General features: G+C 44.1%; 1 protein-coding gene across 1 annotated transcript; it reads right to left on the bottom strand.

The window, feature by feature from the left end:
• On the bottom strand, positions 1 to 27,365 carry Chrna5 (cholinergic receptor nicotinic alpha 5 subunit). The gene is made up of 6 exons (XM_036191874.1): positions 27,338 to 27,365; positions 9,759 to 9,910; positions 7,897 to 7,941; positions 5,765 to 5,874; positions 3,305 to 4,133; positions 1 to 477 (listed from the first exon to the last, which is right to left on the bottom strand). The coding sequence occupies exons 3-6, from the start codon at positions 7,921 to 7,923 to the stop codon at positions 316 to 318; spliced, it is 1,128 nt and encodes a 375-aa protein (XP_036047767.1). The 5' UTR covers positions 7,924 to 7,941; positions 9,759 to 9,910; positions 27,338 to 27,365; the 3' UTR covers positions 1 to 315.
• Between the last annotated feature and the right edge of the window lie 620 nt (positions 27,366 to 27,985).

The raw sequence follows: 27,985 nt of genomic DNA, 5'->3' as shown, positions 1-27,985 counted from the left end.
CACACAAATATATGCTTTTACTAAATTTGGAAAAAGTTGTAAACGGTCTTCAAATATAACTGCATTTTCCAGTACTCCAAAGATGCACTTCGTCACGGATTCCACATTTAGTAGCTTTCACCAGCACAGCTGGACAATGTTTTGTTGCTACTTGAAGTTATGAGTTCAGTTCTAATGGACAATATCAAGCCAAGTTAGAAGTTACTAATCTGTTACAGCCTATATCAGATTGTAAATAATTTCACATTTTCATAACTGTATACATTTCCTAAGAGATGCATGGTTGCTAACTAAATTCATAGTAATTTCTTGGCTTCACTTAATTGTATTTCCAATGTGAACCGGGACTATTATATTGGCCCATTTATAAATAACAGGAACAAAAAGCCCTAGAGTCCCGATGATTGAAACCAGAAGAAAAGTCCACAGAAACATCCGATCAAGAACTTGGGCTATGAATTTCCAATCTTCAACAACCTGTTGAAAAAACATTAAATACAAATATCAAAGGTGTATACTAATTTTAAGACAAAAAAAAAAAAAAAGTTAGAGATAATCATTTGCTGTCTTCAACGTGTAAGTGTCCTGTGCCCAAGGTCTCTGAGATGGACCAGTATAATTTATTACTTGCCATTCCAGTCTGAATCATTAGCTAACAAATATTCTCACCTTTACTACCCCACTGATAGCTTACACCCTTATGATAATTATACTTATTATACTTGCACCATATTCTGCAAGCATTCATCTGTTAGAAGTAAACTAGGCACAGTGGCATGCAGTACCAGCCACTTGAAGACAGAAGCAGGAGGTGCCCAATTCAAGGACATCCTGAACAACAATAGCAAAACGCTGACTCAAAGTTGTAACCTGGACATAATGGTGCTGGCTGTAATTCCAGCATTCAGGAGGCTGACGTAAAAGGATTGAGGGTTCAAGGCTGGCCTGAGCTACACAGTTAAACCCTGTTCTAAAAAAAAAAGGGGGGGGGTTGTTTTGTTTTGTTTTTTTAGGCACCCACTCAGCATGGAAGTACATGCCTTTAATCCCAAAAGGTGAAGTTCTGTGAGTCTGAAGCCAGCCTGGTCTATATAGCAAGTCCCAGGCTAGCCAGGGCTATACAGTGAGACTCTTTGTCCAAAAAAAAAAAAAAAAAAAAAAAAAAAGGAAGGAAAGAAAGTAAGTAAGAGGGGAAGGGAGAGGAAGGTGGGCTGGGGAGGAAGGGAGGGAGGGGACAAAGGCTGTTAGGGTAAGGGAAGCTCAGGGAAGAGTTACACACACACACACACACACACACACACACACACACAGAGAGAGAGAGAGAGAGAGAGAGTGAGCTCTGAGTTCAGACCCCAGTATGAGACTGTTATTTTATCAGATTAACTTCATCTACTACTCACACCTAATAGAAAATTCTCCATTTAAAAAGCTTTAGAAATTATGGGGGCTGTGCAGTGATGGCACATACCTTTAATCCCAGCACTCGGGAGGCAGAGGCAGGCAGATCTCTGTGAGTTCAAGGCCAGCCTGGTCTACAGGGCTAGTCCAGCACAGCCTCCAAAGCTACAGAGAAACCCTGTCTCGAAGGAGAGAGAGAGAGAGAGACAGGGAGAGACAGAGAGAGAGACAGAGAGAGAGAAGAAATTAGAAATTTGGGGGCTGATGAGATGACTCGGCAGTTAGGAGCACTTACTGCTCTTATAGACCAGGGGTCAGTTCCCAGCACTCACACAATGGCTCACAACCATCTGTAACTCCAGATCTAGCGGCTCTGAAGCCTTCTTCAGACTTCCTCAAGCACCAGGCATGCATGTGATGCACATACATGCAAAACACTCATACACATAAAATAAAATCTGAAAAAAATGATGAATAAAACATAAATTAGAATTTACATAATCTTAATCGGACCATTAAATGCAAATTTAGTTATAAAATGTTAATAGTCATAACTTAAAAAATATATAATAGAAATAAAGGAATGTTGTCAAATATTAAGATGTTATATTTGTTTATGCTGTGGAACATTTGTTTAATGATGCAAAGATGCGTTGCATTCTTTCATGTTGCATTTGTTGAACTCTGTGAAGCTGTGTTACTTTGTCTAAAACACCTGATGGTCTAGTAAAGAGCTGTGAGGCAGGAGAGAGAAACAGGTGAGGCTGGCAGGCAGAGAGGATAAAGGAAGGAGAAATCTGGGAGGAAAGGGAGAAGGAGCGAGAGAAAAGGAGGAGGACCCAGCGGCCAGCCACCCAGCTACACAGCAAGCCACGCAGTAAGAGGTAATGAAAGGTATGCAGAAAAAGAGAAAGGTAAAAGCCCAACAGCAAAAGATAGACGGGAAAATTAAGTTAAGAAAAGCTGGTGAGAAATAAGCCAAGCTAAGGCCAGGAATTTATAACTAAGAATAAGCTTCATGTGTGATTTATTTGGAGGCTGGGTGGCAGGCCCCCAAAAGAGTAAAAAATAACCAACAACAAAGGGAAATATTGACAGTTGAAATTGTGAATTTCGAAGAAAAGAACAGTTCAACACTACAAATTGATAAAACACATGTCCAATTTTTGCATTTTAAGTATCAATTAACCTTTATAAGCCAACAAAACTTATTTTTCTGTAATGCTTTAAAGAGATTTTGTCCTAAGCTCATTAGGTACTATGACTGCTTCACATAAAAACCTTGGAGTATAAACATAGCACATGAGAACACCTAACTCCTTTTCCTTATTTTTATGGTTTTTTATTTCAGTTGCCTCTATGAGACATAGTCTCCCTATGTAGTCCAGGCTGACCTTGGACTTGCTAAGTGACTCAAGAGAGACTTTTGCAATCCTCCTGCCTCAGCCCCTGAATGGCAGAATTATAGGTAGGCATCTTGCTCCTTTCAATTTTACCAATATTCTTTTGAAAATGAGCCACAAAAAGATGTTTTTCTAAAAAAGTACCTTGGCTGTACTTACAAAGCCTACATCAGGCTCATCCTTCAAAAAGTAATTAATTTTGATAAATTATAATGCCAAAATGCAGAAACTAAGTTTCTGGAGATAAATCTAAATCAGCAAATCATTCTGGAGCCCAAATCTATGACAATATTACTATCCCTTCAAATGCATTCTGCTAAATTTTCTTCAGAGTCATTCAAGATGCTCTGGGGAAATGGAACAGTGAGGTTTGTGCAGACGCTCTGGGGAAGTGGAAAGGTGAGGTTTATGTAGATGCTCTGGGGAAGTGGAAAGGTGAGGCTTGTGTAGACGCCCCATTTTGCAGGGGTTTGCAGGAAAACAATTCAATACTCGCCACGGACCTCGCGGACATCATTCTCCTTCATGACATGCCTGGTGATGTAGCGGATACAGTCGAGGGCAGCTTCCAACGTGTTCCTAGATTTAGGTCGGCTAACATTCTCAGTTTCTTCTCTCTGAGTGAAGTACCTGTCTACGTGACTTCTCATGCAAAGCAGTTTGGGAAGCTTGTGAAGAAATATCTTACGAACCCAAGGTGCCATAGCATTGTGTGTTGAGGATGAGCGATGGTGGATGTTGATGGCAAAGACAGTCACCATAATGGACAGTGTCACGAAAATCATGGTAAACACCAAGTACTCTCCAATCAGAGGTATGACTTTGGAAGACGAGGGTATGATCTCCTCAATAACCAGAAGGAAGACAGTCAGAGAGACAAGGACTGAAGTGCACAGGCTGATCTTCTCCCCTTCATTGGAAGGGAGATAGAAGACAACCACAGTCAGAAACGAGAGCCCGATGCAGGGGATGATAAGGAATAGGGTATAAAAGAGCGGCAGCCGCTTAATCACGAAGGAGTACGTGACGTATGGGTACCAGCAGCAGCTGTCTGTTCTGTTTCCTTTGCTTCCCATTGCACTCATGATTTCCCATTCCCCGTTGTCAAAGAAGTCTGTCCTGTCCACATCTCGGTCCTCCAGGATTATATCAACCTGGGATCCATCGTATGTCCAAGAGCCGAATTTCATGGAACAGTTCTGGAGATCAAATGGGAAAAAGGTGACATCGATGGTACAGGAACTTTTGTAGTTTGCCGGCTGTGTCCAGGTGACAGTGCCATTATATCTGACAATTGTTTTCGTACTGGCGCCTTCAAAACGTCCGTCTGCACTAAAAGAAATGCACACTAATCAAACCCGAGCACACGTTTTATAAGCCTAATACACAAGGAACCTGCGAGTAACCGCATGAAACAGGTTTGAGATTACTGTCTGCCCAAATGCCTGCTCCACCCACGGGGCCTGCTTTCTGCACATCTTCCTGGCATGTATGATTCTGCTGGAACTGAACCTACTCTCCCCTTTGTATTGAGAGATGCGCAAATCCATGTTTCTCAAAATGCTGAGATTTTATAGTTGAAAAGACCTCACTTGACATACACATAGAATCAAACTGTTTATATACTGTGCATGCAGAGAGGCGGAGCCTGAATCTATGTCCCCAGACTTCCTCTTCCATCGAAACAATAGATGCTTTCTACCCTAAGAGGAAAAGAGTATTTGCACCAGGCAAGGCACACCTGCCCCTCCTGTGCTGGAGAGGGTCAGCTGCAGGTAGAAGCCCCAGCACCCGAGTCCTCCAGACTCCTGCTCTACATCTTCAGGTTCATGTGGGTTTTTGCATGGTCCTGCATAATCTATGTTTAGTATAAAAACGTTTTCCGTTATGGAGAGCAGTCCATGCTCAGGGAGCTGCCTCATGCTACCTTTCAAGCTTTCCATCCTCCCATATTGAGGAACACGGAAGTAAAGGTTTCAAAAGATCATTTTTGCATAGCATTTGCTCTGTCCCCACGCCAAAGCCTTTGAGCAAACAGGACAGCGCACTTTCAGTTACTTGAGAGGAAGGTGATGTGCAGGGAGCTGCCTCCTGTTCCCTTCCAAGTTGTCTTCATCCTTCCGCACAGGAACACGGAAGTAAAAGGTTTTAAAAGATCGTTTTTTGCATAGCATGTGCTCTGAAAGCCTTTGTGCAAATATGGGACGGAGCTTTAGCATAAATGCAAACTCTCACATTTACTCCGAGATGGCCCGAGGCGGGGAAAATGCAGCTGCTGCTGACAGTTACCCTCAAACACACCTAGACAGACTGCCCATACACGAGTTGAAAATCAACCTCAAACTCCTCACCAGGGGAAGATGGCAATTTTGTGCTGTCACGACGACAGTGTATTTAGAAAATATCAGAAGACGGCATTGAACATAAGCTGAAACCTCAGCTGAAAAACAAATCCCCTCAAACGTGGAAGTCTGACTTGAGTAAGGGAATAAATGGGGATGTCACGTGTCTTGGGGTGAAACCTTACTCTGCCATCATAGCAGAGTAACTACGTTAGGTCCGTGTAAGATGGGCGGCACACCCAGCACATAAGACTGCTGTGAGCACACTGCCAAGCACATAAAAGTTTACTGTAAATGTAAGTTCATCACAAGCACGATCTCTCTCCACTCTTCCTTACTCCTTTTGTTTGCCAAGTCCTTTTTTCTTGTTTCAGAATCAGATACTACTTTTATTATTAAAACACACACACACACACACACACACACACACACACACACACACACCAAAAAAAAAAAAAAGGACAAAGCATCCACAGCACTCATGAAATAAATAAGCACAAATTCAAGTCATTTGGTTTCACAGCTAAACAATTTGCAGATGAGAGGAAAAAATTACTAGTGCCTAGCAGCAATACAAGTTTTCTTTTGGAAACATAAAGTAATACTTAGAATGTAACTTACTTATCAAACAAAACGATGTCTGGGATCCACAGAGAGTCTGAAGGAACACGTATAATTTTTATTCCACCATAGTCATCAGGATTCCATCTTAATTTTACATCTATCCATTCCTTTAAAATGAGAAATTTACCTCCATTTCAATCAATAAATAATAAAATAAGTTAAAACTATGCTTTTTATCATACCCAGAACATTTAGACACGAATCATTTCTGCCCCTAATTCAGAAAATCTTCTCAACTAATATCCTGCCCCTCTGTGCGGTGGATCCAGCTGTGGTCCTGATGGGGCACAGGCGAGTGGGAGGACCCCTACCCATGCATTCATGGTTCTCTACTTGGCAGGTTATAACCAGGCACAAAGAAAGAGTAAACAATGGAAAACACTCAATAGCAGCTGGAGACATACATATGATGGTCCAGAATTAAAAAGCCCTTCATGGAAAAGGCACTCTGTACATTAAAATAACTCATTACAGAAGGATTACTAGGAAATAAGAGGGGCACTGGAAGAGGAAGGTGATAACGTAAGGAATGAGGGACATGCTCAATGCATGGTGTATATATGGATGAAAATATCACAGTGAATCCCAATAATGTGTACAGTTAGCACGTTAATAATTATAATAATAACTAGTTGCATTCCTGTCCATTCCTGTTGCACTCAAATAAAAAGCCAAAATCCTAGGGCTAGACAGACAGCTCAGTGATTAAGAGCACCTGAAACTTTTGTAGACCAGGGTCCAGTTCCCAGCGTCCACACGGCAGCGTACAACACTCTGTAATGCCAATTCCTGGTGATGCACTGCCCTCTTCTGGCCTCCGTGGGCATTTCATGTATATGTGTACTTTCACATGCATGGAGACTAAACACTCATACATAAAAATAAATAAATCTTTTGCTGGGCGGTGGTGGCACACACCTTTAATCCCAGCACTTGGGAGGCAGAGCCAGGCTGATCTCTGTGAGTTGGAGGCCAGCCTGAGCTACCAAGTGAGTTCCAGGGAAAAGGCACAAAGCTACACAGAGAAACCCTGTTTTGAAAAACCAAAACCAAAACAAACAAACAAAAACCCACAACAAATAAATCTTTTAAAAGAGAGCTAAACAATAAAAAAATAAAGTCCAGGGCTGGGGATTTAGCTCAGTGGTAGTGTGCATGCCTAGCAAGCACAAGGCCCTGGGTTCGGTCCTCAGCTCTGGCAATAAATAAATAAATAAATAAAGTCCAAGGGCTGGAAAGATGGCTCAGAGGTTAAGAGCACTGCTTACTCTTCCAAAGGTCCTGAGTTCAAGTCCCAGCAACCACATGGTGGCTCACAACCATCTGTAATGAGATCTGGCGCCCTCTTCTGGCCTGCAGGGATACATGCAGACAGAACACTATACACATAATAAATAAATCTTAAAAAAAAAAAAAGTCCAAATCCTTGCAGGGTCCTATAAGCTACTATTCTACTGGCTTCTCATGGCCCCCATCTCCAACCCCTCCCCATGGCTCACACACCTCTAGCCACATCAGTTTCCTTACTAGACACAATCCAGCCTCTGGACCTTTTACTTGCTTGTCCCCAGGTGCCCATAAGGCTTGCCGCATCTCCCCTGAGACTTTGTATAACTTTGCCCTTCCAGCCACGCTTTTCTGGGGTTTGTTCAGTGTTTTGTTTGTTTGGTTGTTCTTTTTGTTTACAGTCCCCAATGCTCTCCCCATCCTCTCTCCGAATACGGTCTCTCTCAGATAGTCAGTCTCTAAGGTGCTGTGAAACATGACCATTCATTCTCTCCCTTCTCGAATGCAGTGCCTGGGAGTTCTGTCTGTTCTATTCACTGCAGTTTCCATGCTGCTTGGCACATATCAGACCCACAGAAAACACCCACTGAAGCCGGGCACAGAGGCAGACATCTGTGATTCCAGAGCTCGGGAGGATGAAGATGAAGACGGAGGAAGTTAAGGTCAGCCTGGCTACATAACAAGCACAGACAAATACATCCATACTTGTACAATGAGTGCAGTAACTGCACCTATTCTCATCTTTGTGCAACCTGACAGCCCACAGCACCCACATGTTCCTTTTGCTGTGGGGCCTCTGGTAGAGTGCTGCCGGCTGGGCACCTGCCGGATGGTATACACACCTGTTTCAACCAGACGTTTGTCGTCATTAGCTGGTTTTTCTCATCCTAGTAAAGAAGAAAACAAAAGGCAGGTTGGTCCTTTTGTTACACAGCAGTTACAAATTCTTTAAGAGTTTTGTGTCATGGCGGTTCCCAGTGGCTGTCACGGCTAAGCCTGAGTTCTAACTCAAAAGAGGGCAGCTCTCTTCCCCGTCTATGTCCTCTTTGAACACCAGCTGAAACCCCAAGTGTGTTCTCCCTGACACTCTGACTTCCTCAGTTTTCCTGAAGACCCCACCCACTTTCTATAGCTGCTTAGTCTTCCACCGCTGACCCTAACTCAAAAGGAGTGGTTCTCCGCTCCCTCCTTCCTGCACCTGCTGAGACTTCCAGCCTGCTGCCCTGTGCGCTCTCTCTCTCTCTCTCTCTCTCTCTCTCTCTCTAATAATATGGTCCTTAAGCTTAAAAAAATTGTACATTTCAATACAACTGCTCCTCTCTGTATGGAATGGACAGTCTGCTAGTTGAGCTGAATCTCTAGAAAACAAGATTCATCCCATATTATTCCTCCAAACATTCTGTAGTTCAGGTAAATTACCTCAAAGCATACCATTGGTGATTCTATGTTTAGTTTGCATTTCCTCAAATTTAAGAGGCTCTAGAACAGGAGAACAACAGTATTCATTTTGCCCTAAAAGGGTGTGAAGGTGTATGCTAGGTACTCATAGTGCCTTTCTTAAAGGAGGGGAAAATTCAGACATTTGGGTACAAACATATCATCAGTAGAAGAAAACTAGACATTTTCTGCCAATAGAAATATGAATAAATTATACAAGGATTTTAATGTAGCTAGGGAGAAAAGCAGTCAGCAAAATCGTATCAAAAACACATTCCAGGGACTGGAGAGCTGGCTCTGTTTGCTGTTCTTGCAAAGGGCCCAGGTTCGATTCCCAGCACCCACATAGAGGCTTACCACCTCTGTAGGCATCAGCTAGGCCTGTAGTGCACAGACATACATGCAGGCAAAGCATTCATACACACAAAATAAAATAAATCTAAAAAACAAAACAAAACCCCACACATTCCAAGTTTGTAAAAGAGGCACAAAGAAAAAAATGGCAAAAAACACAACAAATTGGGCTTTTTATTTTTATACAGGGTCTCAGTAGCCCAGGCTGGCCTCAAACTCTCTCTGTTGCAGGAGATAACCTAGAACTCCGGATTCTCCTGCTTGTATTCCCACATGCTGGGATTACAGGTGCGCATCTCCCCCTACCTCAGCAATCAATTGTTAACACCAGTCATCTACAGACAGCAGAATTAGAATCACTTCTTATTTTATCTGTACTTTTTTTTACACTTTAAAAATTCTCTACAAAATCATGCATTACTTCTGTAATCATAAAATAAGTAGATGCTCATGTTATTTTTCATATGTGAAAATATTTTATCACAGTCCTAAAAATAATTATTGGCATGATCAGAACAAGAAGAAATTAGTTGTAAAAGTGTGACTTTCCCTGCTTCAGCTTGCTGTGCCATGCTTTGACTCCCATGGGAGGCCTGCCCCTTTCTGAATGAAGATGGAGGAGGAGTGGATGGGGAGGAGGGTAGAAGGGAGGTAGGGTGGGAACGGAAAGAGGGGAGGGAGGGGAAACAGGTTGGCATGTAAAATAAATGAAAAAAAAATGTAATTAAAAAAAGGGTGACCTTCTTAGGGTAAACACTGAGAATCAAGAAATTCCCCCTAAGCCATCGGTGGTAGCACACACCTTTAATCCCAGACCTCAGGAGGCAGAGATGGGCCTGACACGAGCCTGGGAGGAAACTGACCTTACCAAAAATAGGTGTGAAATGGAACATGTAACGGCATGCACACTTACCACATCCACTAACTGAGATATTGCAAGGCCAAACTTGATTTTTATTTTGTCACTCAGGTGTTCCACAGGACGAACCCACCTTTCATAATCTTCAAATAAATCCTTAAACAAACGGTCTTCATGCTTTGCAGCAGAGGATAGTTCAGGCAATCCTGCATAACAAGTTTTAAGAAATTAGTATGTTGGTATGCTGGCTGCTCTCCTCCCAACACCTATACTTTGAGAAATTGACCCAATTAAAACTTAAGATATTACCGTTTTAGGTTTGTTTGTTTGTAACATGATATCATATAGCCCAGGCTACCCTTGAATTTCCTATGTAACCAGATATAGCCTTCAACTCCTATCCCTCCTGCCTCCACCTCCCAAGTACCAGAATTATAAGCATCCACCAGAACATCCATCCAGCTAATTTTTAAGATTTCTTTTTATTTTAAATTGGGGGGGGCAGGGGCATGTGCACCCCATGAATGTAGGTGTTCAAAGAGGTCAAGAGTGTTCAATTTTTCCTGGAGCTGGAGTTATTAGCAGTTGTGAGTTGCTTGATCTGGGTGCTAGAATTTGAACTCAGGTCTTCTGCAAGAACAGTATGTGCCCTTAATGGATGAATCATCTCTCCAGCCCCCTAATTTGGCTTTTAAAATGAAATATTAATACAAACACTATGGTCAAATTAGAGACACTCTGGTTCAGATATAATTCTTAATTTAAACTGGATTACCCACTTTAGAAATATGCTGAATTTTTAAATAAACATTCAGTACTTAATGTAGAGCAACTTAACACTTAAATACCAAGGGCTATGGGGTGTTTTTCTGAGGCAGACTGCAGGAATTGGAATGTAGTTTTTGTGTTCAACCACGAGTACTGCCAAAACAAAAAAGGCTTCTCAACGGTCAGGGCTGTGTGCAGGGGCTGATAGGAAAATTCTAGAAAACAAACATACTTAATAAAGTCTAACTTTGCTTCACAAAAAGAAAATAGAGATACTGAAGTAAGATTCCTTTACTAACTAGAACTATAAAGACACGTGCTTTAATTGACATAACTTTATATATAAAATATTGAATGAATTATTTAGATTCATATTGCTATGTATTTATATAAAACTGCTTTAGTCCCTAAGTCTTAAAAGGAGGCTCAACAGTGCTGGAACGTCTATCTATTTATAGAGAGAATCCCACCAGATCATTCCCAAGCACGTAATCATAATCTTCCCCGTTGGTCTTTCCAGCACAGTGAGTGGGTCCATCACCTGTCTGGTTCTGTAGTCTCAAAACTCTGAGCTACACTGACACCACTGTACATAATCCACCAGCAAGCTGCTGACCGGACAAATCCTCCAATGCACGTGTGTCCTACCTTCTCTGCTGTCACAAGCTATCTCAAGCTCTCCCCAGAACTAGAAAAAGTCTACTGCTTAGAGTAGTCTCCAGGGGCTGGAGAGCTGGCTCAGCTGTTAAGAGTACTTGTTGCTCTTGCAGAGACCTGGGTTCGGTTCTCAGCACCCACACGGTGGCTCACTGTCATCCAATTTCAGAGGATCCTATGCCTCTTCTAACTTCCCAGGACACCAGGCACACATGTGGTACATATACATACATGCAAACAAAACACTCATAAACATAAAATACAATAAATAAATCTAAAAATAGCCAAACTGGTCTCTAATTGTTACAGATTGACGGGACCTCCCCATGCCTTGGGGCACTGAGTGGCATTAAGTGCTGTTCAAATCAGTTACCACTGTTAGTTAATGATAAGGTCTTTAAACGTATATTGTAAGCGTCCCTTCAGCTTATCATTGTCTAATTAAATAAGCACACTTTGGGGCACAGGGATATCTGAGGGCCTAATTAGCACCTCTTGGACTCTGCCTTGATTCTCTGGGTATCTTAAACAAAACTGCTAGGACTGACAGCTAACCATTGCCCTGAACACTCTACAGATAAAAGCCTTAGGGTGACTGCCGCTGATTACTCTGGCTCCTGGCCCGACAACCTCGGGGCTATTTGAAACAATGTATACCAGACTTTTTGTTTCCATAAGCCTCAGTGAACAGAAGCGGAGAACTCCCACTGTTCCACGAGGCATTTCTGTGACTGGGAAAGGCACATGCTGCCAAGCACAATGACCTGAGCTCCACCCTTGGGTCCTGCACGGTGGTGGAAGGAGAAGGCAGACTCCTGAAAACTGCCTTCCTGAGTAGCCTCCACAAGCATCCCAAACAGCATCCCTGGAAGCAGGCACCCTGAATGGTCCCAGCAGAGGCAGGGCTGGGGCAGCTGAGCTGGGGCAGCAAACAGATCAAGAATGGCCAGGGAAGAAAAAAGACAGGCAGGAATAGACATAACAAGAGAACAGAAAGCCGGAATGAAGACTATGGGCTGTAAGGGGTCAGAGAAGAGAAGCTGCGGGCTCTGGTCAACAGAAGAGGTCCAGGGAGCCGTCAAGTCTTCAGAGCTAAAGGTCTCTCAGCCTTCAGGCGGAGAGCTGTAACACAGCCACTGCCAAGGGCCAGGAGTTCTGACACCTGAAGCTTGAAGGACGTCACACTAGAGGATGCCACCTGACTACTGCTGCCCCACACTGCCAGAAGCAGCTTCTGCTGCCCTGCTGGCACTGCTTGCTCTCCTTGGTTCCCACCGTCCTGGAGGACCGGCTTCTGCCACACTCATTCCCATCTATGAGGCCCCTGGCCTCCCCTCCCCGGACCCTGGCTAAGTCACTCATTCTTCAGATCTCAGCCAACACATCTTCCTCAAAAGCGCTTTCCTGCTCCAGTTCACACTGGGGTCCTCTGCATAGAGCCACGTTCCTCATCTGTACTGTAGCTCTGCGGACGTTGTGTGAGTGTGGCTAAAGTCTGTCTTCTTCACTGTCTATCTCATTGCTCTCTCTAGCACTTAGCAACGAAGAGACAAATAGTAGCCGTTCAGTCTATTCAGTGGATAAATGTAGAGATGAATAAGTGAGTCGGTACTCGCTTACTGCCATATGCTAATCCTCATTTTTCTCTAATGGTGCAGAATGTTATCTGTGGTTATGGAACAACCACATGAGAGTCACTTCCTTTTTCTGTGAAGTTCACCAGACTCATCCTAACACTAGAGACCTTGTCCTACTCAGATTAGAATGTAAAGAGCAACACAACACAGTCGATAAGGGTCCGAGACCTGAAGACGACACAGTGACATGCACCTGTAGTCTCACACTCAAGCGCAGGGGTTCTCAACCTTCCTAATGCTGTGACCCTTTAATACAGTTCCTCATGTTGTGCTGACCCCCAACCATAAAATAATTCTCGCTGCTACTGTTATGAATGTAAACATCTGATACGCAACCCCTGTGAAAGGGTCTTTTGATCCCCCAAAGAGTCAAGACCCACAGGTTAGAACTACTGCTCAAGACGCTGAGGCAGGAGGATCACCTGAGCCCAAGAGTTTCAGGCCATCAAGACCTCATATCAAAAACCAAAATTGGAATTCTAAAATGTCCAGGCTAGATCCAGTTCTGGCTCCTAATATTTACAATGTGACTTCAAGGCAAGTTACTGAACCTGTCTGCATACTGGTCTCTACACCCATGAAAACGGGCATAGAACAGTAGTACCCACCTTAAAAGGCTATTGAGAAGGCTGTAAGTGTGTGTGTAAGTGCCTACACCAGCTCACTCTTACTCCACAAACGATCTACAGTAGGGGAAAGCTACAGGCCACCACAGGCAATCACACAAAACCATGGCAGGGAAAGCAACCCCCCACCCCCACCCCACAGAGCCTATTGAAGCCTACCAATACCCAACAGAGATGGCCACCAGGCAGCCCAGGGCAACAGAACCTTGCAAAAATGCAGAGGAAGGATGTGTCTGGGGCACAAGGCACTCTCAACATACAATGACAAAGCTTTCTCCAAGTCTCTTGATTGGGGGTGGTTGTTTTGGGGTTTTTGTTTTATTTTAAATTCTGATCCATGTCTTACTCCGTAACCTAGGCTAGCATCCAATTCTCACTCTTGTTGACTACTTCCTGAGTGCTGGGGTTATAGGTATGTGCTACCAAAGCCTCTACTCATTAAAGCTAATAAGTATATTATCAGTGTACTAATCGCTCATAAATCACATATCCCAGAAAAGAACAGGGAACCAAGTAGTTAAGCAGACCAGGAGAAGAACTGAAACATTTCATGGGACAATTCTCCTGAAGTCTTTAAAAGAACAACTAAAGAAAAACTAAGCTGAACAGCTAACACGTAGAAATACATATATCATTAACACCTTGCAAGACTTACATTTTTGTTTTACACAACCAGTTTTAACTCTGAATATCAACTGTCTCAAGTTTGAAGAATTGGAATAATGGCACTTACATTTTTTCATAAAACCAGGGATGGTGGTCCCTGTATAATCACAGCACTGGGTAGCTAAGGTGGGAATATCAAGACTTCCAGTCCAGCACAGGCTACACAGCATGTTCAAGGTCAACTTGGGCCGTCTGAAAACAAAAGCCATCTGAAAACATGCAATTTAGTAAAACTACATTTATTTTCAAAGAAATAATCTTGCTCCTTAATTGTACTATGGTAAAGAAGACAGAACACAGAACTGCAGAGCTGAAAGCCTTCATTGAATGCTTGGAATTCCTCCAAGACTTTGACCTCTGCATGTACAATTTCTAATCTATATAAAATAGGACTATCTCACTGGCAAATTTAATAGTTAATCATGTATGGCAAGAGCTCTGAATCCATAGTACTAGACCTTCCCTCCCCCTCAAGCTGGCACCCTCAGAGACGAGCCTAAGGCCTGCCACTGAGCCACACCCTCAGCCCTCCTCTTGCTTCCTAAAACAGGCTCTCAGTGGGTCACTCTGGCTGAGCCTTAACTCACTCTGTAGCCAAGGCAGACCCCCAAGCTGTAACCTCTCCTACCTAAGTTTCTCATATGGCTGATACTACAGGCCTGGGATACTGAGGACAGACTACACTGGACCAATTTTTGTATGTTTTAATGTTTTCATTATGAACCATTAAGCTGGATGTGATGATACTCACCTTTAACTCCAAAATGAAGGAGGTTGAGGCAGAAGGATCATGAGTTCAAAGACCCTGCCTCTAAATAAATAACATTAATTTTAAAAAGGATAACCTATGCTTAGCTGTTTCACTGTTGTGCAAATCAAATGAAATTAAATATGTTGTCTTATTCTATCAGGTATTGCTTAAGGAGTTTAAACATTTATTTGTTTATTTTTCTGTATGACTGCCCAAGTGCACAGCCATGAAACACGTGTATGCAGTGCCTGCAGAGGCCATACAAGGGCATTAGCTCCCCTGGAAATGGAAATTATAGACAGCTGTGAGCCACCCTATGGGTGCTGGAAATCAAATCCCTGTCCTCAGGAACAGCAGCCTGAGCTCTTACCACTGAGCCATCTCTCCGGGCCCATGTTTAAGAAATTTCTTAAAATTTACATCTTTTCTACTTTTGATTCTATATAGTCAAAAAAAAAAAAAAAAAAAAAAGGTAGTTAGGATTTTTGTTTGTTTATTTCAAGACAGGGTTTCTCTGTGTAGCTTTGGAGCCTGTCCTGGAACTCACTCTGTAGACCAGGCTGGCCTCAAACTCGCAGAGATCTGCCTGGCTCTGCCTCCCCAGCACTGTGATTAAAGACGTGCACCACTACTGCCTGGTGGTAGTTAGGTTTTTGTTTTTAGCTGGGGATCGAACCCAGGGCCTTGTGCTTGCTAGCTCTGCCACTGAGCTAAATCCCCAATCTGGGTAGTTGGGGTTTTAAAAGCCACTCCTAGGAATGCTTGATAGTGTTCTCCACTGGCATTTTTTTCATAAACAATAATGATTTTTCTCATTAGAAAGCAAGGATTCTAGAAAAAGTCACCAAGACGCTCTGCAACTAAATATGGGTATTACCAATTTTTTCCAACCTACAGACAAAATTAAGACAATATCTGCGTAAGGTTTAGTTTCCTCCAAAGGTTCTCAAGTCTTCAGCATCTGCCACAACTTGAAAATCCCAGAACCCAAGATGGTACCCGCCTCAGTGTATCATCCCACAGATTCTGGGTGGCTGTGACCATGTCAGCCTCTGCCCTAGGGATAGAACAGAACACAAGGACACGATCCTACTGGGATGCAAACTTGGACATGTTACAGATAAAAATCTGTGGCCATGCAAGGGCATCCCACAATGAAAGTGATGCTCCCTGGCATTTGTCCAATACACAACCTGCAAGCTTACGCATGGCTGCAACCTTCTAATCTAAACACGCGATTTCTTGATTTGGCACTACTGACATTTTAAGACGAGTGATTCTTTGTTGTGTGGGGGCTATCATGGACCTGTATATTTCGACTTCCACCCACCAGATACACCATCTTTATGCAACAACCCAAAGTGCCTTTAGACACTGCCCAGTGTGTGGTGGTGGTGGTGGTGGGGTGTCAAAATGGCCCTCTCTGAGAAACACTGCTCTAACAGTACCGAGTAAGAAGCAGAGGCAGGACTAAGTCCCAGATATGTTGGTATTTTTTTTCTCTGAATGATGCTTTCATTACAAAAATAAGGTATGATCATTGTTAGAGTTCAAACCAGAAGCTCATTTAGTAAGGAGGGAGTCTTCCTGTCCTCTTCTCTCTTGTCCTGACTCTAGGGCTAACCACTGGTAAGTTTCAAGTGTACAGATTTTGATTACAAACACACATGCACGGAGGAAGAACACACAATAAATACCCTTTTAAAGTTCTGTGGCTTTATTTGTTTCCATTCAAATATGGCAGTGGTTGTCCATCTATCTCTATTCTTTCTTCATGCGCACAAAGTGGTCACGCCATACTTTAAGCGTTCACAGATGGACATCTATGCAGTGCTTATTTTGGATTCTTACTAATTAGGGAACTATGGAAAATGCTGTAACTAGCATCCCTGTACATCGGTCTTTCTCTTCTTATGCAGACATTGACTCTCAGGAGTGGGACGGCTGAGTTAAAGGCACGCACACTTTAAATCGTGCTGGGTATTGCTAATAGCCTTCCCAAACTTCTCCACAGGCTACCCTAAGAGTGAAATAAGTCATGTATCTAAAAAGCTTCATAAGAATGACATACTCTATCCCCGGCCCATAATGAGGGCATTCTTGGAGTAGTTAATCCTCCCTCTAAGTCTCCTTGTCTCTTTTCTTAAGTTAACAAAAAAAGTGACTTTAATACCTTCTTTAAAAGCCCTCCTTGGACTGCAGTCCAAGGAGGGCTATTTTAGGAGATGTCAGGATGAAGCCGAGAACATAATCATTTAGTTAACTCAGGGAAATAAACATGGGCAAACTCAGCGTTTTCAACGTGACAAATGCAGGAAGTGTGCTTACTAATCATTATTTTAGCATTACGGATGAAATGCAGAGTGCCTTTCTATTTCCGATCGATTTCTGACACAGAATTACGGCACCCACCCAGTTACACTGCCACTGCGATGCTTTACTAAGCACAACCTTCCAGGTTTCCCTGACTCTCACAACGACCTTAGGTGTTAAATTTAGGCCCAGTCGATAGTTCTCAAGGAGTTCAAACAGAGTTTACGCATTATTAAATCAAATAAATGCAGAGGTCACTGTTTCAATTTGGCATCAGAGATCTTTTGCTGGGTGATAAATACACATTAGTTAAACTACTACATTTACAGCATTAGGAAATAAAGCATGTGATGGCGTAAGAAGCTGTGACGCCCATATGACCTTGATAAGACCCTTGCACATTTCTTCCCTAGAGCCAAGGTGGGCACACCCCTGTAATCTCAGCACTCAGGAGGCAGAGGCAGGAGGATCAGGAGTTGAAGGTCATTCTTGCCTACATAGCTGAGACTGGTCTGGGTTACAGTAGACCTTGCTGCAAAAACATTTTTTCAGAATTGTCCAGTTATGAACAATTACTGACTTAAGGGAACACAAAAAGTTGAAGATAAGACCCGAGCACAGTGGCACATGCCTGTAACTCCAGCACTCACGGGGCTGAGGCAAGGAGATCTTTTAGAGTTTTTTTTTTTTTTTTTTAATTGTTGTTGTTTTAGAATTTAGAGGGTTTTTTTGTTGTTGTTGTTTTGATTTTTTGGTTTTTCAAGATGGTAGAATTTAAAATTTTATGTGTATGAGTATTTTGCCTGCACGTATGTATGTGCACCATGTGAGTGCCTGGTCCCCTCACAGGTCGGAAGAGAGAACTGGATCCCCTGAAACTGGAGTTTGGAGGTTGCAAGCCACCATGTGGGTGCTAAAAATTTAACATAATTCTTAACTTTGCAAGAATAATCAACTGTTCTTAACCAATGAGCCATCTCTCCAGCCTCAAGACCATGAGCTTGAGGCTAGCCTTGTCTACTCAGTGAGTTCAAGGTCAGCCTAGGCTACAAAGTCACAGTGAGACCTTATTTTAAGAAACAAAGAAGCTGGGCGTTGGTGGTACACACCTGTAATCCCAGCACTCAGGAGGCAGAGCCAGGCAGATCTCTGTGAGTTCGAGGCCAGCCTAGTTTGCAGAGCGATATCCAGGACAGACATCAAAACTACAGAGAAACGCTGTCTCAAAAAGCTAAGGGGGAGGGGGGACAAAGAAAAGGAAAGGGGACAGCAGCTGATTTGTGTGGATATGGGCTAACGCTTATTTTCTTGGTTGCTATTATTTTCAGATTTTTTAAAAAAAAATCTATGTATGTGTATGTGTGTGCCACATTGTAAGGGTGCCTATAGAGGCCAGAAGTAAACACTGGATTCTCTGAAATTGGAGTTACAAGTGGTTGAACTGCCTGATGTGGGTGCTGGGAACCATATTCTGGTCTTCTGGAAGAGTCCAAGTATTCTTGACCACTAAGCCATCTCTCCAGCCCCAGGTTTGTCCTGGTTTTTTGTTTGTTTTGGTTTGGTTTTTGAGACAAGGTTTCTCTGCGTAGCCCTGGCTCTCCTGGAACTCACTCTGTAGACCACGCTGGCCTTGAACTTACATAAATCTGCCTGCCTCTGCTAGGATTAAAGGCATGCACTACCACCACCCGGCTCAGGCCCAGGTTTATATTACTCTTATGTCATTTAGGAAAAACAAAACAAAACAAAAGCCACAAAACACTGCTTGCATAATTGCTTTCACTGGACCCTGAGAACAACAGTAACTGGCATGAATGGGGAGTTACCTGGACAGCTTTCCTGCTTAAAGTGTGCTACTTTCAGCAGCAGTGGTTAACAGAAAAATGAGGTCAGCCTGGGCTACATGAGACCCTGTCTCAAAAACAAGCAAACAAACAAAACTCAAGTATAGCCAGGACACCATGAATTCCAGACTTTCCTTGGAAGTCCCTGAGACATTCGAGCCTCAGGCCCTGTCTCTGACCTTCTGAATCCCCAAGTGTCCTGAACAAAACCCGCGGGGATCCCTTCACACAGCAAAGTATGGGAGGCCCTGCAACAAAACCACAAGTGGGCCCTACATGGAGTGGGGAAGAGGAACAATTCTGTCCCATGGGAAACACCTGAAAATCTCTGGACACGTTTTTCAGTGGGGTGTTGATGTTGGCTCACAAACAGAGGTTGGGGATGCTGTAAACACACTAGAAGGCCAGGACCCTTTCCTACAGGGATGCCATAAACACACTAGACGCCCAGGACCCTTTCCTACAGGGATGCTGTAAACACACTAGAAGGCCAGGACACTTTCCTACAGGGATGCTGTAAACACACTAGAAGGCCAGGACCCTTTCCTACAGGGATGCCGTAAACACATTAGACTCCCAGGAGAAAATATACCACATTATCTTAAATTATAATGAAAATATTTATATTAAAATCATAGCTGGGCATGGTGGTACACGCCTTCAATCCCAGCACTCCCAAGGCAGGTGGATCTCTGGGTTTGAGGCCACCTTGATCTACAGAGCGAGTTCCAGGACAGCCAGGGCAACACAGAGAAACCTTGTCTTGAAAAACCAAATTAAAAAAAAAAAAATTCCAGACCCAGGGACTGGGTCCTTGCTGCTCTTCTAGAGAACCGAAGATTGATTCCCAGCACCCATGCTGGAAGGCTCACAACTGCCTATAACTCCATCTGCAGAGGACCTGACATCCCTGGCTTCTTTAGGCACCCACACTCATGTACACATACACACATGCATACAGACAGACAGACTGACGGACACACCCCATTAAAACTAGATTTTTAAAATGACTTTTCATCATACTGTTTCCACTGTTCCAGAGAAAATTGCTAAAGAAGCAGATTCTAACTTCTTCCTAAACTATTCTAACTTCAACATGTCTGTGCCAACTTGTTATTTAATTTTAAACTAAAAATATCATCTAAAAGAATTTAATTCCGACTGTTACAAAAGAAAAACAATGCTACCAGAACAAAAATGCTATGCTGAAATTACTAAAAGCTCAGGCTAATTCTTAACACTTGCTTGATGCAATTGTAACTATGGATCAAAAGGAACCGTCTACCCTGACAAGTGACTGACAACCGTATCAGAGTCCCATCAGCAGGTACTTTAATAAACTCAGGCACAAACATAGTGAAACACAACTACAATCCCAGCATTTGGAAGTGGACGAAGACAGGAGAGTTCAAGGTCATCCTGGACTATACATCAAATAGAGAGAGGCCAGGACTATGGGAAACCTGTCTCAATAAATAGAAACTCAGGTACAACTGCACTATTCAGTGAATTGTGACCCTTCCTTCCAGGTGTTCACACTCTAGATCAAAGGGCATAGTCAGCATTTTCAAGAAAACCATTATTTTCTTTTTATAAGACAAGGTCTATTTAGCCCGAGTTGACCATGAACTTTAACAAGATTTTTAGAGGTGTATAGTCATTGTGCATAGTGATGAGGTTCACGCAAACATTTTCATCATGTGCACTGACCATACTCCTCTCCAAATCTGTTTCCTCCCTATCCCCTCTGGCTAGCCCCTTTCCTTCCCCCAGACAACCTCATTTCTCTTTCCATGTCTGTCTGTCATTCTCTCACACACACTTTATGTAGATTTTATCTATGTAAAATTTAGAATTACAAATGAGAGAAAGCATGGTATTTGTCTTTGTCAGTAAACTTTCAAATGTTCTCTGGTTCCATTCATTTTCTTGCAGATGACACAACTTAGTTTTTAAGGCTGGAAAAAAACTTCAGAGCCGGGCAGTGGTGGCACACACCTTTAATCCCAGCACTCAGGAGGCAGAGGCAGGTGGATCTCTGTGAGTTCAAGGCCAGCCTAGTCTACAGAGTGAGTTCTAGGACAGCTAGGGCTACACAGAGAAACCCCGTCTCAAAAAAACCAAACAAACAAATGAATAAACAAACTTGTGTGTGTATGTGTGTGTGTGTGTGACATTTTCTTTATCCATTTATCTGTTGACTGAACACAGGCTGATTCTATAATTTAGCTACTGTGACTAGTGCTGGAATAAACACAGATGTGCAACTACCTCTGCTATATGCTGAGGTAGAGCCCTGCAGATAACTGCCAAGGAGTGGAGCATCTGGGTTATACGGTAGTTCTTTTAGTTTTCTTGAGGAATGTCCACACTGATTTCTACAGTCACTGGACTAATTTACATTCCCATAAAGGTTCCCTCACCATTCTTGACAGCATTTTTGAAGTGTGTGTGTGTGTGTGTGTGTGTGTGTGTGTGTGTGTGTGTGTGTGTGTACAGGTACCTGTAGAAGCCAGAAGAAACCATCATATCCTTTGGCACCAGAGTTACAGATGGTTGTGAGTGCTGGAAACCAAACTCTCATCCTCTGCAAGATCAGCAAGCTTTCTTGACTGCTGAGCCATATCTCAGCATCCCAGCATTCACTGTTTTCTTAATGACCACCTTTCTGAGTAGAAAGGGTATCAATGTAGTTTTAATTTGTATTTCCGGATGGTTAGGGATGTGGACCATTTTTATGTGTGCACTGGCCATTTGTACTAGCCCATTTACCAACAGAGCTGAGTTTCTTGTGTTTCCTTTTTTTTTTTTTTTTAAGTTCTTTATATATTCTCAGTTTCAGTCTTCTATCAGATGAGCAGGTAGCCAAACTTTTCTTCCATTCTCTATGACCTTGAACTCTTCTTGCCTCTGCCTCCCAAGTTCTGGGATAGAGGTGAATTCCACCAAACCTGGCCAAGAGAATTTTTAACTTCAAAATAAAGTGTGTGAAAAGTCAGATGTAAGCACAAACATGACACAAGTGTCGTCCCCCCATCCTCCCTGCATTCCCTGGGGTCTCTGCTGAACCCCGGTGCAGACCCAGCTCTGCTCCTCTCTGGACCCTCTCGGCCCTCCCCGCAGTTCATTCCCATCCCTTTGTCAGCTCCATTCACTGGAGCTCCACCTCTCAATACAGACCCAGGATCTCCCTAGCCTTTTCACCCGTCTCTCCAGACGTGGGCTTTGGCTTGTAGTAGTTAACCTGCAGTAAGCTCTTATCCCACCGCACCTCCAATTCTCCGGGGACCCTGCCTCTTGGTGTGGACAGGATCCCCTTGGCTCTTTCCCATAGCCCCTCTCCGCCTGTTCTCCTCTCCCAGCTCTATTCATCTCTGCCCCCCACCCACCCACAGAAGCACTCTTGATCAGGGAACCTATAGCCACCACATTTCCCTAACATTCAGAGAGAGCAGTAGAAACCAAGGAATGGAACATTCAACCAAGAAAGACAATACCAGATGTCATCACCTAGAATCACCTTAATCGTTGTAATTCCATACAAATACGAGAGAAATCTCAACAGAGCCACTAAATAACAGAAGTTACATCTAGTTGAGTTGTTAGCCAAAGGGACATCATGGAAATCCCCAACTATCTTAGGCTATTGCCAAGGCTACTGATTGTTTTCCACAAACTGATAGTAAGGCCTTACTGCTGAAGATATCCTTTTCATAGCTCACTGAACAAAGAGGCGTCAAGCCTGTGCCTAACTAGAGTCTCCACCCCTACTGACCGATGTTCCGGAAGGTACTCGACATGTTACCAGAGAAGGAAGATAACCACAAACCCTGCAATCTACAACAGTGATCACAACATGATATGCTGGTACAACAGGGGCCCAAACGTTGCAGGAGTGACTAATCGTCCTCTGATTGGATTCCAGGCCTACCCCCCAAAACAGAATCCATGCCTGATCCTGCTCTGGTGGCCAGGAACCTGAGACCAAACAGGAAAACCAAATACTATAACTCTGCTAAAGGAACACAGCAATACAATGACTCCTCATGACATTCTGCTATTCCCACAGATCACTGTCTCATTCAGCTATCACCAGAGAAGTTTCCTTTTGCAGTAGATGCAAACTAACACAGGGACCCACAAACTAGACAGCGTACAGAGACAGATTTTGAAACACTCAGTCCAAAATAGGATGCCTTTATCAAACTCCTCCTGTGGTGGTTTGAATGTAATTGGCCCCCAATAAGCTCACTAGGAGTGGCACAATTCAGAAGTGTGGCCTTGTTGGAGAAAGAGTGTCAACTGTGGGGGCGGGCTTTGGGGTTTCCTATGCTCAAGATATGCCCAGTGTCTCAGACCACTTCCTGTTGCCTGCAGGTCAAAGTGTAAGAGCTCTCAGCTCCTTTACCAGCACCATGTCTGCCTGCATGCTGCCTTGCTTCCTGCCATGATGATAATAAACTAAACCTCTGAACTGTAAGTGAACCACCCCAATGTGATGTTTTCCTTTATAAGAATTGCTGTGGTTATGGTGTCTCTTCACAGCAACAGAAACCATAACTAAGATACCCTTCCCTAAGGGCTCAGGGAACTACACAAAAGAAGAGGCAGAAAGACAGTGAGAGCCAGAGGGGAAGATGACATCAAGAAAACAGTGCCTTCCAGACACAGCAGGCCTGACACACCTGTGAACTCCCCGGGACTGTGGCAGCGTGCACAGGGCCTGCACAGGTTCAAGCCAGACAGGGTCCCAGGGCCGAGAGGGGAAGTAGACAGGCTCATAACCAAAAAGCTACTTCAAATTAGCCACTTCTTTTAAAGAAAAACTTTAGTTTTCTCCAGCAGAGTCTCATTGGGTATATTAACCACATTAAGGGCAGCAGTTAATGGCCAAAACAAAACAAATTTAAGGGCATTTTGGTCTCATATTGCTTTGGTTTTTTTTTTTTAAACTGCTCTTTCACTTATGTATTATGGTTTCTGATTTAGTGGCTTTATGGGTTTTGTGTGTGTATGTGTTTTGAGTTTTTTATTATTCTGTTTTGTTTGCCTGTTTTCCAAGAGAGATTTTTTTTTTTTTTCCTCAGAAGGACATGGGGTTGGATTTTTGGGTGGGTGGGGAGGTGGAGAGAATCTGGAAGGAGTTGGGGGAGGGGAAACCTCATCAGAATTTATTATATGAAAAAACTATTTTCACTAAAATATATATATTAAAAATTAATCTCCAAATCAAATACCTAGTTGGACTGCTTCACCTACGTTGCCTGGTTAAAATATGAGGTTAGCTGAGAACACAGATTAAAAGCAAAGTCCCAGGCAGACTACCCAAGTTCAAATCCAGTTCTCTCATTCATTAGCTGTGGCCTAGATCAAATCATATAAACTAGTTGTGTGTCAACCTCATCATCTGTTAAATCACGCTCTAAAAAGGCCGAGACTTTGTCTACTGTCCTATCACCAGTACCTAAAACATTGATTTGTCCTAAATAAATCCTGCAGGATGAGTCAGTGGAAATAATACTTCACACTCTAGGTTGTTTCATGGGTGTTAAAACATACAAAGCCAGAGCATTGAAAGCAAGCTCAATAAACGTCAATTTTTTTTAAAAAAAAAAGACAAAAGTGAAGTTGATGGACACCTTGAGTGTACTTGTCAGTTTCTGAAAGTGTAAATGAAAACCAAAAGTGACAAGAAAAAAACCTCCAGAGCTTGAACTTTCTATGAATTATTTTATCTTCCTTTGACTCGAGAACATAGAGTAAATAAAGTTTCTTTTTTGTTCGTTTGTTTTGTTTTTCGAGACAGGGTTTCTCTGTGTAGTTTTGGAGACTGTCCTGGATCTCACTCTGTAGACCAGGCTGGCCTCAAACTCACAGAGATCCACCTGGCTCTGCCTCTCAAGTGCTGGGATTAAAGGTGTGTGCTACCACTGCCCGGCATAAATAAAGTTTCAACCATTTAAAATGTCATACAGCTAAGAACTATACCTAACTAATGACTGACTAATTTCCATAAATGTCCTCATCGAAGGTCAGTTCAAAAGACCTATACCATCTTAATGTACTGGTAAATTATATTTCATTGCAGACAAAATTGCCTTCCAGGCTACTTTCCACAGCTCTGTGACCTTCAGTCAGCCAAATAAGTATGGCTCTGGCTGACAAGAATTCTTTTTGTCTGGGAATTGGTTGGTAGGAAACCGTAAGAGTTATGATGAGAATCTAAGATGAATATGAAAGCAAAACAAATCAATTTCTGAAAAACATCAACCTCTACTCTATCATCTTAAAGGGGGGGGGGGGAAGTCAGCCAAGTTGAATATGCCCAAATAAATACAGCCAGTTAATAGGTCTCTCAGCCCCACACAGGACCTCAGCCCCTGCGAATTCGAAGGTAGTAGAACACAAAAGGCATATTAACATTTGCTTGCCAGCGTGCAGCTATATCACGCTGTATCACTGTCTTCTTCACAATGCTTCCTCAGAATGCACAGAACATAAGAAGTTTAGAGCCGTACAGGGCACTATTTAACGGCCGTTCTTATAAGTGAGAAAACATCCAGGGTGATAGTAGCCTGTAAAGCCCTTGCTGCCCAGACACAAACACCAGAGTTTGACCCACCACAATGTAAAAGGCCTAGGAGGTCTTTTAATCTGCAACAGCTGCCCTGGTAATCCCAACATTCGGGAGGCAGAGACAGGCAGATTCCTGAAATTCAGCAGGACTGTCAGCTAGTCTCTACTAACCCATAAGCACCAGGTCGAAGTGAGAGACAGACAAAAACCAACCAAAGTGGATGGCTTCGGAGGAACAATACCCACGCTGACCTCTGGCCTCCACCAGCACATGTGCATGCCCACACACAAAGGAAGCTCTGAAGACGCTCCCGTGGGACAAAAAAACAAAAACAAACAAACAAAAAGGTAATACAACAGGATGGTTATTAGTAAAGAAGTACCACTGAGTGGGAGGGGGGGGGGGGTTAGGAAGGTGGGGAGGTAGGTCATCATCTTAGGTTAAAACACCAAACCCTGCAGAAGAGTTAGCTATGTACCGCTGAAGACTCAGCAACAATGATTTATCTTAAAACTGAGAAACCAGTTCGAATTTCCAGCTCCATCGAAGAGATGGGAACTACCATTTTCCAGGCTGTCAGACACCGCCTGGCATTTTGTATGCACCAATCGATCGTGAAAATGGCTGGGGAAGTGAGCGGTGCTGTCTTCGTTTTTTTCAAATAAGGAAAGTAGGGGAGAGAATTCTGTCCTAAAACACGCTGGAGATGACACCTGAGACCAGGACATGCCTTTCCTTCTCTAAACTATAACACTCCGGGCAAAGATTTCATTGCTTCTGTAGACCCATCTTGTAGTCAGGAATCCTAGTCCACAAAATTACCACTTCCTAAAGAAAATCAGGGTTTTTTAACTCACGGTTTAAAAATCTTAACAAAGCCGGGCGGGGATGGCGCATGCCTTTACTCCCAGCACTCAGGAGGCAGAGCCAGGTGGATCTGGTGGAGTTCAAAGCCAGACTGGTCTGCAGAGAGAGTTTCAGGACAGCCAAGGCTACACAGAGAAATCCTTTCTCAAAAAACTAAAACCAACCAACCAACCAAACAAACAAAAAAATCCTAACGAAAAAAAGACAAGTCAAGCCCTCCAGGCTTCCTCTTCTCACTAAAACTGAGCTTCAGGTGCAGCGACCCTCTGCCGCCCCTGCTCTAGTATAGGACACACCACAGGCGCTCCAGAAATGGTAGCATTTTCCTCAAAAGCACTGAAAGGGCTGACTAAAATCTACCAAAGCACTGGAAATTCAAAGTACTAGGCTTTGTTTGTTTGCTTTGCTAGCTCCTATCCCAATGCACAACATCCTGAAACACTGACTAGGGCGGAGAGAGGGGGGCACCACACTCCAGACAAGCGAGGAACCCAGGATGCAAGCGATGAGTCCGGAAGCCAGGCGTGTGGACTGCCTAGCAGCATTTCTTCAGCAAACGTTTGCATCTTCTGGCAAAAGGAAAGACCTTAGATCCTGCAGAAGTGAGGTGGGAGAGGGTGGACTATAAAGTCTCCAAGGCAAGCATTAAGCCCAGAGTCTCCACACCGTGAACCAGCGACGAAGTGGGAAGCCCGAGGGCAGCGGCACGCTCTAGGGAGAAAGTTGTACCGAGGCACACCCTACCCCAGCCGCCCCAACGACAAGAGCCACCGCACGCCAAAACTGGCCTTTTCTGTGCATTTGGGTGAACAGAGCTGGGCGCTAAGCGGGAACCTCACCCCGAACTCCCAGAAGAAAGGGAAAGGGAACGGAGCCCCGCTGCGCGACCCCGCGACCCCGCCGCCCCGCCGCCCCGCCCGGGCTCACCTCCCCGCGCGCCCCGCGCAGCCCCCGCCGGCCGCCAGCGCCCGGCCAGCAGCTGCACCATCAAGAGCAGGCGCAGCGCGCGCCGCCGCGACCCCCGCGCCGCCATCGCCCGCCCGCCCGCCGACGGCCGCCTCTCCGGAGAACGCCGGGCCGGGAGGGACGGAGCGCGCGGGCCGCCGCCGAACTCCACCCGTTCCTCGGGAGCCACCCGCCGCTGGCTCCTCGGCTCCTGAACGAAGCCCACCGCGCAGCGCGGTGGGGGAGCCGGCGGAGCCCGGGGGCGGAGCCCGCGGCGCTTGGCCCCGCCCCGAGGGCCCACGGCCCCGCCCCCTGGACGCCGCACCCAGTTCTTCTAGGCCCTGCCCCTGGTCCAGCCCCATCAACTTCGTCGCTCCGCCTTTTCCACACCTTGGCCCTGTTTTGTCCACCCGTCCCCGCCTCCAGGCGCGAATTCGGACAAGTGCGAAGGCTGTCCTGACTTTTGTTTGGGGGCGGTTTTGTTTCGTTTTGTACTGTAGCTCAGTTCGCGGGAGCCACCAGGACCGCCCCGACTGCTGCCTCTCAGGCCCCTGTTGTAGACTCTAAGTGATTTGCAAGGCCACCCTGGTCAAATCATCCTTCCTTGTGGGTCTATTTTCTCCTCTTTTT

The sequence above is a fragment of the Onychomys torridus genome, chromosome 7, assembly GCF_903995425.1.
Source record: "Onychomys torridus chromosome 7, mOncTor1.1, whole genome shotgun sequence".
In the NCBI taxonomy this organism is placed as follows: Eukaryota; Metazoa; Chordata; class Mammalia; order Rodentia; family Cricetidae; genus Onychomys; species Onychomys torridus.
This window is presented reverse-complemented; position numbering and strand designations above follow the sequence as displayed.

Excerpts from the sequence above, each read along its gene's own strand:
- Chrna5 (XM_036191874.1), bottom strand. The coding sequence starts at position 7,923 with ATGACGACAAACGTCTGGTTGAAACAG. Across the intron at positions 5,875-7,896 it reads CAAACGTCTGGTTGAAACAG|GAATGGATAGATGTAAAATT; the intron begins GTGTGTATACCA and ends CTCATTTTAAAG. Across the intron at positions 4,134-5,764 it reads GACATCGTTTTGTTTGATAA|TGCAGACGGACGTTTTGAAG; the intron begins GTAAGTTACATT and ends CATTTCTTTTAG.